Here is an 18,416-nt window from a genome sequence, read left to right on the forward strand (position 1 = left end):
TCTGTTGTAGGCTCTTTGACCTTGTTAACTTCTGAAGTCTGTATATTTTGGTCTTCTTTGTCACCAAAGAAGGAATGCAAAGTCTGAGACTGAATCTGGGCACGTTTTCGCTGCCTGGCCATATTCCCAACCAACTAACTTGACCCTTGAGTTTTTCAGTGGGGTATGACTGCTTGTAGACTATCGAGTTCTATGTCGCATGTCTGGGGGGGAGGTGCCAGCTCTGTCACACCAGCACTACTCCTTCCCCAAGAATCCTCAACCCGGACTGGGCTTAGATCTTCAGCAGGCTGTGCACTCCTGCTCTGATCTGCCACTTCATTCCTCCCACCAGGTGGGCCTGGGGCCAGAAGCAGCAGCAGCTGTAGCTGCCCCACCTCTGCTGCCCCCAGGGATTGGAAGCTGAACCACGAACTCCTTCCACTCCCGCAGCTTTTCCCACTAACCTTCTCTGCTGTGTTTGGTGTTTGTGGGTTGAGAAGTCTGGTTACTGCCGCAGCTCACTGATTCAGTGTGCTAGGGCCCCCTCCGCCCAGCTCCTGGTCTGGTTGATCCATGCCTCTGCTCCACTCCGTTCCCAGCTCCCAGCTCCTAGCTACGTGTAGGATAGACCTCACCCAGAGACCATCCAGGCTGTCCTGGGCTGGAGCCCTGCTTCCCTCTGCTGTTTTGTGGGTTCTGCAATTCTAGAATTGGTTCATAGCCATTTTTTATAGGTTTTTGGAGGGACTCGGCAGGGAGCTCATGCTGGTCCCTGCTTTCCAGCCGCCATCTTGGCTCCACCCCCCTATCGTTAGTGATTTAGACTTACATGGTATTTATCCTTCTAGTATTGCTGTATTGTGCAAAGTAGTTCTGCTCACTTTGTTGTTGTTGTTTAGTTATTTCAATTGTGTCTGACTATTTGTGACCACGTTTGGGGTTTTCTTGGCAAAGATTCTGGAGTGGGTTGTTATTTCCTTCTCTGGCTCATTTTATAGATACAGACAGGGTTAAGTGACTTGCCCAGGGTCACATAGCTAGTAAGTGTACAAGGCTAAATTTGAACTCAGGAAAATGTCTTCCTGACTTCAGGCCTCACTGTGCCACCTAGCTGCTCACTTTTCATGGTTTCTATTCATAAAATCTTTGTAGGTCTGTAACTTTCACTTTAATCATTTTTTGCAACATAGTAAAATTCCATTACATTCGTATGTTATAATTTGTCCAGCTTTCCCTCACTTGATGAAAAGCTCCTTAATCTGCAGTTCTTTACAGCCATAAAAAGCAGCTTTCAATAATTTGCATATAGTTCTTTATTTTTTGTATTTTCTTCTTTTAAAAAAAATCTTTTTGAGCGCAGGCCAAGTAATGGTATTGCTGGTTCAAAATTTATACATGATTTACTAATCTGGGAGGGATAGATACAAATTGCTTTCTAGATTGTCTGGATCAATTTATAGCTACACCGTAAGTCAATGTGCTGGTTTTTCTGAAGTCCCTCCAAAATGTGTTATTTATATTTTTTTAAATGCATTTGGAAACACTTGGAAGGAGAAGTCAGGACTTGTCCATATTTTTAATAAATCCATTTGGGGCCAATTTTAATGACAGCTTCTAAAGTATTATAAACTGGCAGAATGTTTTTTAATGGTGTCCATTCAGGAAAGACCTGGTGTTAGTTATGAAATATGAGGAGTTTCCAGCAGCCAGGAGCAGACAAAACATCTTATCCTAATTGGACAGAGCAAGTTTCAGGGTTGTACACAACAAAACTAGGGAAGTCAGAAGCTGCTGGCTACACTGAACTTCAGGGAGAAACAATCTCATTTCTCTGACTGAAATAAGCATGGAGCAGAGAAAGCAACCTGAGTAGAAGACAATGCTTCTTTCTCCTCCAGAAATGGGATATTGCCAGAGCACAGTGCTGCCAAGTTCTAATAGAGGTGGAGATTAGGATTGGTGGAGAAACAATTAGAGATGTCAGAAAAAGGAAAGCTCAGACCATCAGAGAAGCTCAGCACTTGAAGTGAGATGAAGAGAAAGATTATCTGAGAGCAGAAAGTGTAAAATCAATTTTTATTCATTTTTTGTTTGTCAATTAATAAACATTATCCCTCCACGCCCCTTGAATTTAAAAATAATAAAAACCCGTAGTAACAAATATGAATAATCAAGTAAAACACAAATCCTACATTGTCTACGTCCATAACTGTATGTCTTATTCCACATATTCAATCTGTCAACTGTCCTAAAAGGGGCAGTATATTTTACCCTGGGTTTGTGGTAATCAGCATTGGTCATTGCATTGATAAGAGTAATTACATCTTTTAAAGTATTTTGTGTTTAGAATGTTGTTTCCATTGGATAAAAATGATCTTCTGGTTCTGCTTCTCTCAATCTGCATCACTTTACATATTTCTTTCAAGACTACCCTGAACACATTAATTTCATTATTTCTTTAAGTAAAATAGTATTCCATGAAATTAATATAACATACTTTTCCAATCATTTCAAAACTGATGTGTACCACCCAACTTCCAGTTCTTTACCACAACAAAATCTAGTATGCTTTTGAAAATATGATTCCCTTTTTATTTTTCTCTGATGTCTATAGGGATTAAAACTAAGAGAGGAATTGGTGGTTGCAAGGGTATGCAGTTTAATGACTTTTGAAGCGCACTTCCAAATGATTTCCAGAATGACTACACCAACATTATATTAATATGCCAGCTTTTATGTAGCTCCACAAATATTAACCATTTTATTATTTTATCACCTTTGCCAAATGAGAGTAATATTTGCTTTAATGTTTACTTCTTCTGATTATTAATGATTCATAACAAATTTTTCAGATGGCTGCTTGTTATTTGGATGTCTTCCTTTGAGAAATGCTTGTTCATATCTTTTGTCCACTTATCAGTTAGAAAATTGTTACAAAATATTTGAATTGATTGTCAAGAGTAACTTTATCAGAGAAAAATATTTTAAATATTTTCCACCAAGTTACTTTTTCCTTCCTAATTGTAGCTGCATTGATTTTGTTTGTGCTAACAATTTTCAGTTTTACATATCAGAATTGCTCCTCTTATCTTCTGTGGTTCTCTAACTTTATTGTACTATCATGAACTCTCCATAGTCATACCTCTGGAAGATAACTTCTTCCTTTTATTTCTAAGTTGTATGTGATGTGATCTTTCATATATATCATATATAATTTGAAGCTAATCCTTGTGTATGAAGTATGAGCTCTTGGTCTTAACTACTTTTGCCAGAATAATTCCTAGTTTCTACAGCATGATTTTGTCAAATAGTGAGTTCATACCCCAGAAGCTGGAGTTTAGGCTGCCAGGTAATGTTGTTTCTATTTGCAGCATACCCCATCAATTTAATTGGCTATTTATCTATTTTTAAATATAGTAACATCATTTTGAGATCGGGTCCTGCTAGGCTCTATTCTTCTTCCATTTTTTTTTCATAATTTCCTTTAGCTTCTTTAATTTTATCATTTATTTTCTAATTCTGTCAAATAATCTTTGGATTTGTGTGGCATTTATAAGTTAATGAATTGAATATTGGTATTTTTATTTTATTTGTTCAGCCTGCCTCTGATCAATTAAGATTCTTTAATTATTCATGTCAGTCTTCATTTCCACATAACAGAATTCTGTAGTTGTATTTAAAAAGGTCTTACATGCATGTTCATAAGCAGACTCCCAAGTATTTCTATAGTTTTTAATAAAATGTTTTTTCTCTTTCTCTTCTTGTTTACCCTTATTGATAGTATACAGAAATGTTGATGAATTAGCTGAGTTTATGTTACAACTAGTTACTTTGCTGTGGTGACTAACTAAAAAGCCAGTTTGGGGTTAAGTAGTAATGGGTAAGTTTCCTCCACTAAAGTTCTCTTATTATGCCTAGTCCTGGCATGGAGGTGATCCTGGGCTATCAAAGGATATGGAAACTTTTAACACTGTCAAAAGGCTTTCAGGAGAAGCTAGGCCATGCCTTTCCACTTTTTTGTGTGTTTGTGGGAAGGGAAATCAGAGGGTATGCTATATAATGAGCTTTCTCACCATAAGTTCAACTGAATGAGTTTTTGCTAATCAATTACTATTCCATTTAGGTGAATTCAATGGATAGGTATAAAGTACTTAATCAAGGTAGAGCAGAATGTGAGGTGTTCAGAAAGATAAAATACTTATAAAAGATATAATGCTTGCTCACATGAAGTTTATTTTCTAGAAGGGGAATAAGGTAAACACACAAAGATAAGTCTTAAATAAATAATGTATAATTGGTGAATCAGAAGGATGTAAATAAAATCCCAGGGGACATCCAGGAACATGAGATCACTGCTAAGTGCAGGAAACAATGTATGTTTCATGAAGGAGGTGGCATTTGAGTTGGACTTTAATGGGTGGGTAGAAATTTAACATGTCAAAATGGTACCTGAAGGACACACAAAGAATAGAGGACAGGGAAAACAAAGCCAGAATGTCAAATTAGGACAGAGTTTGACTCTGGGACAGAGAATGTCCCAGACTCTGGGATAGTCATACAGTACATGAACTTGAATAGTAGGTTTATCAAGCTAAAGAATTTGAGGGGATAACAGATTTGGAGGGTCTAGAATGCCAGTCAAGCAATATAGTGTTTTCTACCTCTTGGGAAAGTCTAGCTTGTTTATCTCTGTAGCCCCAAACCAAGATACTTCCATTCTCTAAGTGGCATTGGTGGTTATCAGACAAAAAGAGGGAGGGCTGTGAGTCAAGAGCAGAATATTGTCTGGATCCTATATAATTAAAGAAGGAAACTAAGCCATCGTTTCCTAAATTGATCACTACTCACTCTCTTGGCCAAGAGTAAGTAGGCTTGTGCTGACCACGGTGCAGAAATTCACAATATCAGCAAAAGGACTTAGAGATGTTAAATATTCACCTTTCTTGCTAAATTACTTATCTGTCTTGTGAAGGTGATATTTCATTCTTTAGCAGAGAATGTTTAAATAGAAAGATGATTGGACTTGAAGGTCAGAAGAGCTGGGTCACTATTCATGCTCTGTGACATTCACAGTGAACTCTGGTAAATCATGTCACTTCTCTGTACCTCTGTTTCTTACTCTCTGCAGCAATAATAATATTGATAATAGCAAAAATAACTAGGATTGTTGTAGAAAACTGTATGCCCAGGGGCAGAGCCAAGATGGCAGCTGGAAAGCAGGGACTAGCGTGAGCTCCCCACCAAGTCCATCCAAAAACCTATAAAAAATGACTCTGAACCAATTCTAGAACTGCGGAACCCACAAAATAGCAGAGGGAAGTAAGACTCCAGCCCAGGACAGCCTGGATGGTTGCGGGGTGAGATCTTTCCTGCATGGAGCTAGGAGTGGAGCAGAGTGGAGCAGAGCCCAGAGTGGGCGGCACAGACCAACCAGACCAGGAGCTGGGCAGAGAAGGCCCCAGCCCCCTGAATCAGTGAGCTGCAGCAGTTACTAGACTTCTCAACCCTCAAACACCCAAGACAACAGAGAAGGTTAGTGGGAAAAGCTGCGGGAGTGGAAGGAGTGTGTGGTTCAGTCACCACCCTGGGGGCAGCAGAGGTGGGGCAGCTACAGAACTACAGCTGCAGCTGCTTCCGGCCCCAGGCCCACCTGGTGGGAGGAATTAAGTGGCAGATCAGAGCAGGAGTGAAGAGCCTGCTGAAGATCTAAGTCCAGTCTAGGTGGGGGTTCTTGGGGAAGGAACAGTGCAGGTGTGACAGAGTTGGCACATCCCCCCAAGCTTGTAACATAGTTCTCTTTACTCTACAAGCAGTTAAATCCCACTGAAAAATTCAAGAGTCAAGTTAGTTGGTTGGGAACATGACCAGGTAGCAAAAATACACCCAGATTCAGTCTCAGACTTTGGAATCTTACATTGGTGACAAAAAAGACCAAAATATACAGCCAGGAAAAGGTGACAAAGTCAAAGAGGCTACAACAAAAGCCTCCAATAAAAACATGAACTGGTCTCAGGTGATGAAAGAGCTCAAAAAGGATTTGGAAAAGCAAGTTAGAGAAGTAGAGGAAAAATTGGGAAGAGAAATGAGAAGTGTGCGAGAAAAACATGAAAAACAAGTCAATGACTTGCTAAAGGAGATCAAAAAAATACAGAAAAATATACTGAAGAAAACAACACCTTAAAAAAAATAGACTAACTCAAATGGCAAAAGAGCTCCAAAAAGCCAATGAGGAGAAGAATGCCTTGAAAGGCAGAATTAACCAAATGGAAAAGGAAGTCCAAAAGACCACTGAAGAAAATACTACTTTAAAAATTAAATTGGAGCAAGTAGAAGCTAGTGACATTATGAGAAATCAAGATATTATAAAACAGAACCAAAGGAATGAAAAAATGGAAGACAATGTGAAATATCTCATTGGAAAAAAACACTGACCAGGAAAATAGATCCAGGAGAGATAAGTCAAAAATTATTGGACTACCTGAAAGCCATGATCAAAAAAAGGGCCTAGATATAATTTTTCAAGAAATTATCAAGGAGAACAGCCCTGATATTCTAGAGCCACAGGGCAAAATAGAAATTGAAAGAATCCACCAATTGCCTCCTCAAATAGATACCAAAAAGAAATCCCCTAGGAATATTGTCGTCAAATTCCATAGCTCCCAGACCAAGGAGAAAATACTGCAAGCAGCCAGAAAGAAACAATTTGAGTGTTGTTGAAACATAATCAGAATAACCAAAGATATAGCAGCTTCTACATTAAGAGATCGAAGGGCTTGGAATACAATATTCTGGAGGTCAATGGAGCTGGGATTAAAACCAAGAATCACCTACCCAGCAAAACTGAATATCATGCTCCAAGGCAAAATATGGATTCTCAATTAAACAGAGGGCTTTCAAGCTTTCCCTTTGAAAAGACCAGAGCTGAATACAAAATTTGACTTTCAAACACAAGAATCAAGGGAAGCATGAAAAGGTAATCAAGAAAAAGAACAAGAAAAAGAAATTGCAAGTGATTTACTAAAGTTCAACTGTTTTGTTCACATTCCTACCTGGAAAGATGATGTGTATGATTCATGAGACCTCAGTATTCAGGTACCTGAAGGGAATATGCATATATATATATATATATATATATATATATATATATATATATATATATATATATATGTATATATATATATGTATATATATATATACACACATATATATGTTTATGTATATATATGTGAGTGTGCATGTATGTATACATGTAAGTGTATATACATACATACATACATATATGTGTATATATATATATATACACAGAGAGAGAGAGAGAGAAAGAGTGGATACAGGGTGAGTTGAAGATGAAGGGAAGATATCTGAAAGAAATTAAGTCAAATTAAGGGATGAGAGAGGAATATATTGAGAGAGGGAGATAGGGAGAGATAGAATGGGGTAAATTATCTGGCATAAAAGTGTCAAGAAAAAGCAGTTCTGTAGGAAGTGAAGAGAAGGCAGGAGAGGGGGAATGAGTGAATCTTGCTCTCATCAGATTTGACCTGAGGAGGGAATGCCATACATACTCAATTGGGTATCTTACCCCACAGGAAAAAAGAAGGAAGAAGATAAATAAAAGGTGGGATGATAGAAGGGAGGGCAGATGGGGGTGGAGGTAATCAGAAACAAACACTTTCAAAAGGGGACAAGGTCACAGGAGAAAATTCAATAAAGGGGGATAGGTTAGGAAGGAGCAAAATACAGTTAGTCTTTCACAACATGAGAATTGTAGAAGGGTTATACATAATGATACACATGTGGCCTATGTTGAATTGCTTGACTTCTTAGGGAGGGTGGGTGGGAAGGGAAGAGGGGAGAGAATTTGGAACTCAAAGTTTTAAAAACAGATGTTCAAAAACAAGAAAAAAGTTTTTGCATGCAACTAGAAAATAAGATACATAGGCAATGGAGCATAGAAATTTATCTTGCCCTACGAGAAAGGAAGGGAAAAGTGGATGGGAGGGGAGTGGGGTGACAGAAGAGAGGGCTGACGGGGGAACAGGGCAACCAGAATATTCACCATCTTGTAGTGAGGGGGAAGATAGAAATGGGGAGAAAATTTGTAAATCAAGCTCTTGTGAAAATCAATGCTGAAAACTGAATACATTAAATTTAAAAAAATTAAAAAAGAAAGATAGACAAAGATAGATAGATAGATAGATAGATAGATAGATAAATAATGGTGTATATATTGTATGTATGAATGTAAAACCATACTATACATACTTCTACTTATCAGTTCTTTCTCTGGAGGTGGATAGCATATTTCTTCACATGTTGATGTGAGTATTTGTAATATATGAAATAGCTTAATCATTCAGTTATTCTTTGAACAATATTCCTTTTACTGTATGCAACATTCTTTAAAAAAAATTTTTTTTGACAAGGCAATCGGTGTCAGGTGACTTGCCAAGATCACACAGATAGTGGGTGTCAGGTGTCTGAGGCCGGATTTCAACTGGGTCCTCCTGACTCCAGGGCCAGAGCTCTATCCAATGTGCCAGCCCTCTATACAACATTCTTGTGGTTGTGCTCATTTCACTCTTCATTATTTAATCCAAGTCTTTCCATGATTTTCTAAAATCAACCTACTCATTATTTTCTTACAGCACAATAGTATTTCATCACAATCATATATCAAAACTTGTTTAGTCATTCCTTAATCGATGGACATCCCCCTCAATTTCCAGTTCTTTTCCACCACAAAGAGAGCTGTTATAAATATTTTAGAAGGTATAGGATCTTTTCTTTTTTCTCTTATCTCCTTGGCAAACACACGTAATAGTGGTATTTCTGGGTCAAAGGTATGCACAGTTTTTATAACTCTTTGGGCATAATTCCAGATTACTTCTCTCAAATAGTTGGATGAGTTCATAGTTCCACCAACAGTGTATTAATTAATGCTCCAGTTTTCCACATCCCCACCAACATTTGGCATTTTCTCCTTCCATCATTTTAGCCAGTCTGTTATGTATGAGATGATATCTCAAAGTTGTTTTAATTTGCATTTCTCTAATCAATAATTATTTAGAGTATTTTTTCATATGATCATCTATAGCTTTGATTTCTTCATCCAAAAGCTGTCTGCTCATATTCTTTGACTATTTACCAATTGGATAATGATTCATAGTCTCATCAATTTGCCAGAGTTCTCTCTCTCTATTTGAGATATGAGACCTTTATCTGATAAACTGTCTGTAAAAGCTTTCCCCAGTTTTCTGCTATCCTTCTTATTTATAGAAAACCTTTTAAAATTTAATGTAATAAAATTATGATCTTTTTCTGTATTAGCTTATTTGAGTCACACAACAACTTTGGTAGGTAAGTGCTATTATTATCCTCATTTTACTGATAAAGAAAATGAGGATGAGACAAGTGAAGTGACTTTCCAAGAGCCATGCGACAGTTAAGGCCTGAGATAGATCTCAAACTCATTCTTCCTGATTCCCTGTCTAGCCCCCATTCATTAAATTCCTTTATGTCTCTAAATCCCCTGATCTTGTGATCCCTCAATCCAAGGTGCAGTCAAAGAATTGCTTTCTTGCACACTTGGGAGTAGTAAGCTACTCTGCACAAATCCCAAGACCTCCATAAGTCTTCTCAAATCTAACCCTAAATTGGCAAACACCCACAGGATAAGAAGGGAACTCTGGCCTTACCTGTGTCCATGGTTTGTTAAACAGATGAAAGTTTTCATTTAACAACTTCATCAGATATAGAAATTTCTTGTCATTATACTTGAATCGATCCCGGAAGAGGATAGAGCAGATCACATTGCATGGGGCACAGCCAAGGATGAAGGTAGGATCAGTGGGATGACCTAGGGTGGAAAAAATACCAAATGGGTATGAGGGGGAAGCAACTGTAACAGAAATATTTCGGATCAGATAGGATCTGGGCATCTCTTCTACTCATACCTGGATATGGTGCCTAGTTCTTTAATGGCTAATGAATATTGTTCATCTGCAAAATCTCTTTTACTGCATATAGGGATGTTAAATGTGCTTATACTACCTTAGTGTAAGGAAAAAGAAGGGAGTTCTCTGGCCCAGCATAGTTATTACCTGGTCAGTGGACCAAAGGAGAGACTTTTAAAATGCAATATAATTAAGCAAGTAGCATTTAGGACAGAAGATGAGTCAGCAGTTCAACCTCGCATGACCAGGTAGAAAGAACTGAAAACCAACCATTTGTTTTCCTGAGCTCCTCCATCAGGTTTTGGGCTTCTTCTTGAACTCTCTCTTCAATGCTTCTCTTCCCCATCCCAAAGTTCCTTAAGGTCATGAGAGAAAATCTACGGATTTGTTTCCACCTCTCTCCATGACTGAAAATAACTCCTAGACAAAGGAAAAGAATGTGACATTGGTCACTCTGATATTGGAGGTAAGCAGAGGGGTGTGGTGGCTGTGTAGTTTCAGGATTAGTTTATTGATCAAGTTTAATTGTATTCAATTCAACCCAAAATGCAAAGGCATCATGGTAGGTATCATGTACCTACCACATAAATGTCTTGTGCTAGGTGATGGGAATAAAATAATAAAAATGAAACCAGTCATTATACTCCAGAGGAGTATACTCTACTGGTTATACTCTGCCATACATTTTGCTTTTCTGTGACTCTTGAGTAAACAAAACTTACCTTTTCCTTTGGCAAGTTCTTCAAATATTGGTACATCTCCTCTTGCCATAAAAATATCTCCTTGATCAATTAGAGCTTCCTTGACAATATTATATCCATGTAACACCACAACACGTTGGGTTCCAAAATAAAGAGTATAGATGGGGCCATATGTTTCAGCCAGCTGTGAAAAGAATGCCAAAAAACAGGATGAAGTTCTGGTGAAACTTAAGAAAGTTGGAATTCATTACCACAACTACTTTATAACATGCCAGTAGCTATGTATGCATGAGACCATGAGTTGTTAATGAATTTTGGGTATATAAAGGCATAAGCTATGGGACAACAAAGTAGTATTCTCATTCCTTTTAGTTTGCTCTTGGGAATCTTTGTCATTATGTTGCATCATATTTTTCTCAAGTAGAGCCTCCCTTTGTGCTCCATTGGTACCTATTATAAAGAGATTGTAAAAAGACCCTCAGGTGGATGTTGGGTAGACAACCCATGGAAGATTTAAAGGAAGACATAGAAAAAGGTATACCAATTACATAGGAAATTGCCATCTCCTAACAAATGTTATCTACTGTCATTGCTGCTCCTCTCATTTCTTAAATTTTGTAGTAATTCTTCAGTAATAACTAGTTAAATTCCAATTTATGACTCCAAAGTTGCTAATGTTCTCTTTATTGACAAATCTGATGCTCTTATCTCAATCCACATTCTTTTATAACTCTTTACAGCATGTGACACTATGCTCTCTCTGGGCTTCTTGTATCACTCTCTCTCTGTCTCTGTGCCTGTGTGTGTGTGTATCTGCCTCTCTGTCTCATTTCCTCTTACCTGTATTATTACTCTTTATCAGTCTCCCCTGCTCAATCATAGTCCATATTGAACTATGGGTTTTCCTCATGGTTCAGTCCTGGGCCATCTTCTCTATCTGTACTCTAGCTTAGTAATATCATTATTACCCTAGAGATAATTCCCAGATGTATACATTTTGCCCTACTCTCTCTCTTAAACTTCCACAGGCATCCCACACTCAATAAGAACAAAATAGAAATCACCATCCTACACCTAAAAACATACCTTCCTCCAAACTTTGTTATTTCTGGTGATGATGCCACTGTATAGGTACCGGTCATACCATTTCAATCCCCTGATCAACAAACTTCCGTGGTTCCCTATTACATCTGGGACCAAATGTACACTTCTTTGGCATTTAAAGCCCTTCACAAGCTACCTAGAACCTTTCCGATGTTATTATTCCTCTTCATTTATTCCATGATTTAGACAAATTGGCTTTCTTGCTCTTTGTCACACAATATTTTTAAAGGCTTTTGCAAGCCCTATGCCCTCTGTGCACTCCTTCCTTTCATCTGACTCTTAGAATACCTAGTTTCCATGAAAGCTTAGCTCAAGTGCCACTTTCTGTACAAGATCTTTCCTGACCCCTCCCCCAGCCAGTAAGGTTAGTCCCTTCCCCTCCAAATATTACCTTACATTTATTTTCAACATATTTTGCATGTTTACTTTGTAATTTCTCACATTTCCCCATTTGCTTACCAACCCAATCCGAATACACACTAGAAGCTTTGGCCTTCAAGGATACCTGCAAAAGCTCTCTGACTTCTATGAGGATAGAATGAACACAAAATTATTGTACCATTGTAGTGAAACACAAATGTAGGGCTACATACATCAGCACCTAAGTCATGAGGTCATTTAATGAGTATGTGTTTGTGCACATGTGGCCTTTGACTCATTCAAATGTGAAATCCTTGAGGACAGGGATCATTTTTCTTGTGTCTCTGTATCCTTAGGAACTGGCACAGTTCCTGGAATATGGTATGTCCTCAATGATGGCTTTTATTGATCAATTATTCACCATAAAGGAGAAATACTGGAAGCAGGGGACTGAATTTGGACGCCATTGAAAGGATGGTTAAAAATATCATTTCCATGCTGTATTCTTCTGAACTGTAATTTTGTTCTTCCCTGTCTCCATTATAAAAATCAATTGTATTTGACTTCTTAGCATGGTTTTTCATGGTGTTTTGTTTCCTCCTGGCTTCTAAAGTGGATCTCTGTTTCTGAGGCTCAGAGGGCTCTGTCGCAAGTTTCTTGTGTTGGAACATGTGGGTCTGTTCACTGGCTTTACCTTCTATGGCCTCTGGTTTCTTTAGGTGGAGGCCAACAGGACAGATCTGAAGGGAAGGAGAGTGCTCAGCATGGGGAGCTGTTCCAGAAAGCACCAAAGTGGAAGCAGCTGCAGAAACCAATCAGTGAGACAAACAGTGAGAAAGCTGGTCACCTGAAACTGGTGGAGGTCCCCAGGTCTCCTGACAGGAGGTTGGGGAACCAGTGAGAGGCAGCAGCACAATGCCACCACCAGGAAATATCAACTCCTGAGCCTTGCAGCCCAAAGGTATAAACATGTCTTCTTGAACTTCTGGGAGACACAATAGACAGGTAAATGGCTCTAATTCCTATGCCCCTGACCAAGAGAATTCCTCAGGAAAAAATGCTGGAATAGAGGAGACAGAAGTGGGGATTCAGTGGTGAGCAGTGGGAGTTCCTGAGTCCCAGAGGGGCAGAGCTAGCAGGGGTCAACACCAGGAGCCCAGATATACCCTTGCACCCCAAGGGGAAGTGCCAGACACCGGCACAAACAACAAACATCTGAGACCATTGCTGAACAGCAACACTGCTGGACAGCAACCCCAGGGGAAGAGGACACTTCAGGCAACCAGACCCCTCCCCCACACCTCAGGAAACTGAAGACTATGATACACAAAGCCAGTAAACTAGACTCACAATCCCCAGAACAAGAAACCTGGGACAGAGAGCACAGAGCCCCAAAAGCATAAATCCACTGTAAAGCCAGGAAAAGCTAACCACCATGAAGAACAACATGAAAAAACTGAGGACCATTTATTCTTCTCATAGAGACAGGCATCATCAAAATACCAATTTGGAAGAGGATAGCAATGACACTATAACCACATCTGATACCTCAAAAAGTAGTGTGAACTGGTCTCAAGCCCAAAAAGCATTGCTGGAAGAGCTAAAGGAAGATTTTAAAAATGAAATTAGGGAGGTAAAAGAAAAAATGAAAAAAAAAAACACTGATGAAATCAAGTCCTTAAAACATGAGATTGTTGAAATGTCTATGGAGATTCAGAATCTAAATAGAGAAAATGGCATCCTGAGAGGTACAATCAACCAATTGGAAAAGGAGACTCAAAAGCAAAATGTAGATGGCAAGTCATTAAAAATTAGAATTGAACAGCTGGTAGTTAATGACTCTATGAGGCACCAAGAAGTAGTAAAACAAAATGAAAAGAAAGAAAAGACAGAAAAAAAACGTGAAATATCTGATAGGAAAAACAACTGACTTGAAAACAGATTCAGGACAGACAATTTAAGAATTATTGGTCTACCGGAAATCCATGATGAAAAAAGAGCCTTGAGAGTATCTTTGAAGAAATTATCAAAGATAACTTCCCAGAGGTCCTAGAACCAGAGGGGAAAATAGCCATTTCAAGAATCCACCGATCACCCACTGAAAGAGACCCCAAATTAAAAACACAAAGAAATATTATAGCCAAATTTCAGAATTACAAAATCAAGGAGAAAATATGGCAAGCAGCCAAAAATAAACATTTCAGATATCGTGGAACTACAGTCAGGATCATGCAAAATCTTTCAGCTTCTACTTTAAATGACAGGAGAAATTGCAATATGATATTCTGAAAGGCAAAGGAGCTGGGACTATGAACAAGCATCAACAAACCAGCAAAATTAAGTATAATTTTTCAGGCAAGGAGATGGACATTCAACAGAATAAGGGAATTCCAGAACATCCTGATGAAAAGGCCAGAACTCAATGGAAAATTTGATCGCCAAATACAAAACTCAAGAGAGATATAAAAAGGAAAATATGGATAAAAATACCCACAAACCTCAATAATCAATAAGGGGAAATTATTTACATATTCATATAGGATCATATCATCATATGTATGTTACATATATATATATATACATATACATATATGTATATATATATATATATGTCTATCTTGAGACTACTACAGCGATTATGACAGTTGAAAGGGATACACATAGACTGTGAATGTATGTATAAAATAACTGATATAAGGATAAAACATAATTAAGAGATGTAAAGGGAGGCTTCTGAGAGAAGAGGTAAGGAGGTAGTAGAAAAGGGTGAATTACATCAAATGAAGAGGCACAAAAACACATTTTAGTAGAGGGAAAGAATGGAGGAAGAAGAGGAGTATTTGAGCTTTACTGTCATTGGATCTGGCTCAAGAAGTGAATAACTTACCCTGATAATAATAAAAACCTAACTTCTCCTACAGGCAGTAGGAGGGGAAAGAGGGGGAAAAGGGAGGGGGTGTTCAGAAAGGAGGGAAGAAGTAGCAAGTGGAAAATGGTAAGATAAGGGAGGGGAATCAAGAGGGATGGTAAACTGAGTAAGGCAGTAGTAAAAAGCAAAAGTCTCTTGAGGAGTAAAAGGGGAAAGGGAGAAATAAAAGCATGAACAGGGTGGAAATAGGATGGAGAAAAACACTCATATAGAAATCACAACTGTGAATGTGAATGAGATGAACTCTCCCATAACACGGAAGGAGAAAGCAAAATGGATTAAAAACCATAATCTTACAATTTGCTGTTTACAACAACAACAACAAAAAAAAAACATTTGAAATAGGGGTATACACACAGAGTAAAGGTAAAAGGCTGGAATAGAATATACTCTGCTTCAGCTAAAGTAAAAAAAAAATTAAGAGTAGCAATGCTAATCTCAGACAAAGCAAAAGTAAAGATAGATTTAATTAAAAGAGATAAGGAAGGAGACTACATCCCACTAAAAGGTACCATAAGCAATGAAGTAATATCATTATTTAACCTATATTCACCAAGTGATACAGCAAGCAAATTCCTAGAGGAGAGCTTTAGGGAGTTACAGGAACAAATAGACAGCAAAACTGTATTAGTGGGGGATGTCAACTTCCCCCTCACTGAACCTAATTGATCTAACCTCAGAATAAACATGAAAGAAGTTAAGGAAGTGAAGAGAATTTTAGAAAAGGCAGATATGATGGACCTCTGAAGAAAACTGAATGGGAATAAAAAGGAACATACTTTTTCTCAGCAGTATATGGCACATACTCAAAAATTGACCATGTACTAGGGCATAAAAACCTCACAATCAAGTGCAGAATGGCAGAAGAAGTCAAAGCATACTTTTCAGATTATGATGCAATAAAAATTATTTGTAGCAAAGAAACATAAGCTAAAAATTAATTGGATACTAAATATTCTTTTTTTTATGTTACAAAATATTTATTGCTGCTCTTTTTGTGGTGGCAAGAAATTAGAAATCAAGAAGTACCTATCCATTAGGGAATGGCTGAACAAACTATGGCACATGAAGGTAATACCACTATGACATAAAAAATGACAAAAGTTTCAGAGAAACATAGGACTCTATGCATTGATAAATAAAGAAGTGCGCGGAATAAAGAAACAATTTATATAATAACAAAAACATAGTAAAAATGAAGGAATTTGAAAGACTTAAAAACTTTGATCAATGCAATGACCAACCATGATTCCAGAGGACTGATGACAAAAAATGCTTTTTACCTCCTGACCAAGAGATGAAGGACTCAATATGCAGAATGAAAAATATGTTTTTGGACATGGGAATTCATTTTGCTTGACTGAATATTGGTTACAAGAATTTTGGTTTTTTTTTTTTCCTTTTTCAGCGTGGTGGGAGATGTGGGAGGGAAAGGTTTGAGTGACATAGCATCTGGGTAATTTAATCATTTTATTAATAAGGCCAGCAAGTTACTAATAAAGGATGATCTTTCAGCCTTCTCACTTAGACCAAAGACAATCATGGTGGTGGACTCACAATTTATGTACCCTTCAGAACAGTAGATAATCTATCAAACAGAAGTCAGATCTAATTGGTTAAGGTGACTGGAGGTGGACTATATTTTTTTTCTCATTTCCTTTTTTTAAATTTATTTATTTATTTTTAGTTTACCACACATGGTTCTACATAGTTTTGAGTTCCAGATTTTCTCCCCTCCCTCCCCCCTCCCTCCCCAAGACGGCATGGAAGCTCATATAACTGTCATGTATAACTTCGCATTGAATTAATTTATGTGCTAGTCAAGTTGTGGAGAAGAATTTTGACCAATGGAATGAATCATGAGAAAGAAGAAACAGAACCAAAAAAGAAAAAAAAAAAAACAACCCAAAAACAAAAAGAAAAGAGAAGCAAAAAAGGCAAGCATGTAGTGCGTCTCGTTCTGTATTCAAACTTGACAGTTCTTTCTCTGGATGAAGATAGCATTCTCCATCGTGAGTCCCCTGGAGTTGTCCTTGCCCCTTGTGTTGCTGAGAAGAGCGAATTCTGTCAGGGTCCTCACAGAATCCATATATCTGTGGCTGTGCACAACGTTCTGCTGGCTCTGCTCCGCTCACTCAGCATTATGTCGTGTAGGTTTTTCCAGCTTGTTACGAAGTCTGCATCATCCCCATTTCTTATGGCACAGCAGCATTCCATCACCTTCATATACCACAGCCCATTCAGCCATTCCCCAATTGACGGGCATGCCCCCAATTTCCAATTCTTGGCCACCACAAAAAGAGCTGCCATAAATATCCTTGTACATATGGGTCCTTTTCCTGCTTGTGTGATTTCTTTGGGATACAACCCTAGAAGTGGTATTGCTGGGTCAAAGGGTATGAACATTTCTATAGCCCTTTGGGCATAGTTCCAAACTGCTCTCCAAAATGGCTGGGTCAGCTCACAACCCCGCCAGCAATGCAACAATGTTCCAATTTCCTCACATCCTTTCCAGCATTTATCATTTTCCTGTTTTGTTATTTTAGCCAATCTGACAGGAGAGATGTGGTATCTAAGAGTTGTTTTGATTTGCATTTCTCTAATCAGTAGTGATCCAGAGCATTTTTTCATATGCCTATAGATAACTTTAATTTCTTCCTCTGAAAACTGCCTGTTCATATCCTTTGACCATTTCTCAATTGGGGAATGGCTTGTATTCCTATGTATTTGGCTCAGTTCCCTGTATATGTTAGAAACGAGGCCTTTATCAGAGATACTAGTTGCAAAGATTTTCCCCCAATTTTCTGCTTCCCTCCTAATTTTTGTTGCATTGGCTTTTTTTGTGCAAAAACATTTCAATTTGACATAATCAAAATTATCCATTTTGCATTTTGTAATGCTCTCTGTCTCTTGTTGGGTCATGAATTCTTTACTTTTCCATAAATCTGATAAGTAAACTATTCCTTGCTTTCCCAAATTACTTATAGTATCAGCTTTTACTCCTAAATCATGAACCCATTTTGACTTTATTTTGGTATATGGTGTAAGATATTGGTCTATGCCCAGTTTTTGCCCTACCATTTTCCAATTTTCCCAACAGTTTTTGTGAAATAGTGAATAATTAGCCCAGAAGCTCGCCTCTTTGGGTTTATCAAAGAGTAGATTGCTAAACTTGTTGATTTCTCCTACTTGTGTACCTATCCTGTTTCACTGATCCATACCCCTGTTTCTTAACCAGTACCAGGCAGTTTTGATGACTGCTGCTGTGTAGTACAGTGGATACTAAATATTCTAATTCTAAAGAATGAGTTGCCCAAAGAACAAATCAGAGAAACAATTAATAACTTCATTAAAGAGAATGACAGTAATGAGACAACATACAAA

General features: G+C 38.0%; 1 protein-coding gene across 1 annotated transcript in view; it reads right to left on the bottom strand.

Moving 5' to 3' along the window:
• LOC118828042 (cytochrome P450 2C23-like) overlaps positions 1-18,416 on the bottom strand; it is a 42,246-nt gene that overhangs the window by 11,950 nt on the left and 11,880 nt on the right. The window contains exons 2-4 of the mRNA XM_036734429.1: positions 10,661-10,823; positions 10,209-10,358; positions 9,681-9,841 (exon numbers count right to left, since the gene is read on the bottom strand). Coding sequence (XP_036590324.1) covers positions 9,681-9,841; positions 10,209-10,358; positions 10,661-10,823 — 474 coding nt within the window. The remainder of the gene's footprint in view (positions 1-9,680; positions 9,842-10,208; positions 10,359-10,660; positions 10,824-18,416) is intronic.

This window comes from Trichosurus vulpecula, chromosome 8, assembly GCF_011100635.1.
Source record: "Trichosurus vulpecula isolate mTriVul1 chromosome 8, mTriVul1.pri, whole genome shotgun sequence".
NCBI classification, from domain to species: Eukaryota; Metazoa; Chordata; class Mammalia; order Diprotodontia; family Phalangeridae; genus Trichosurus; species Trichosurus vulpecula.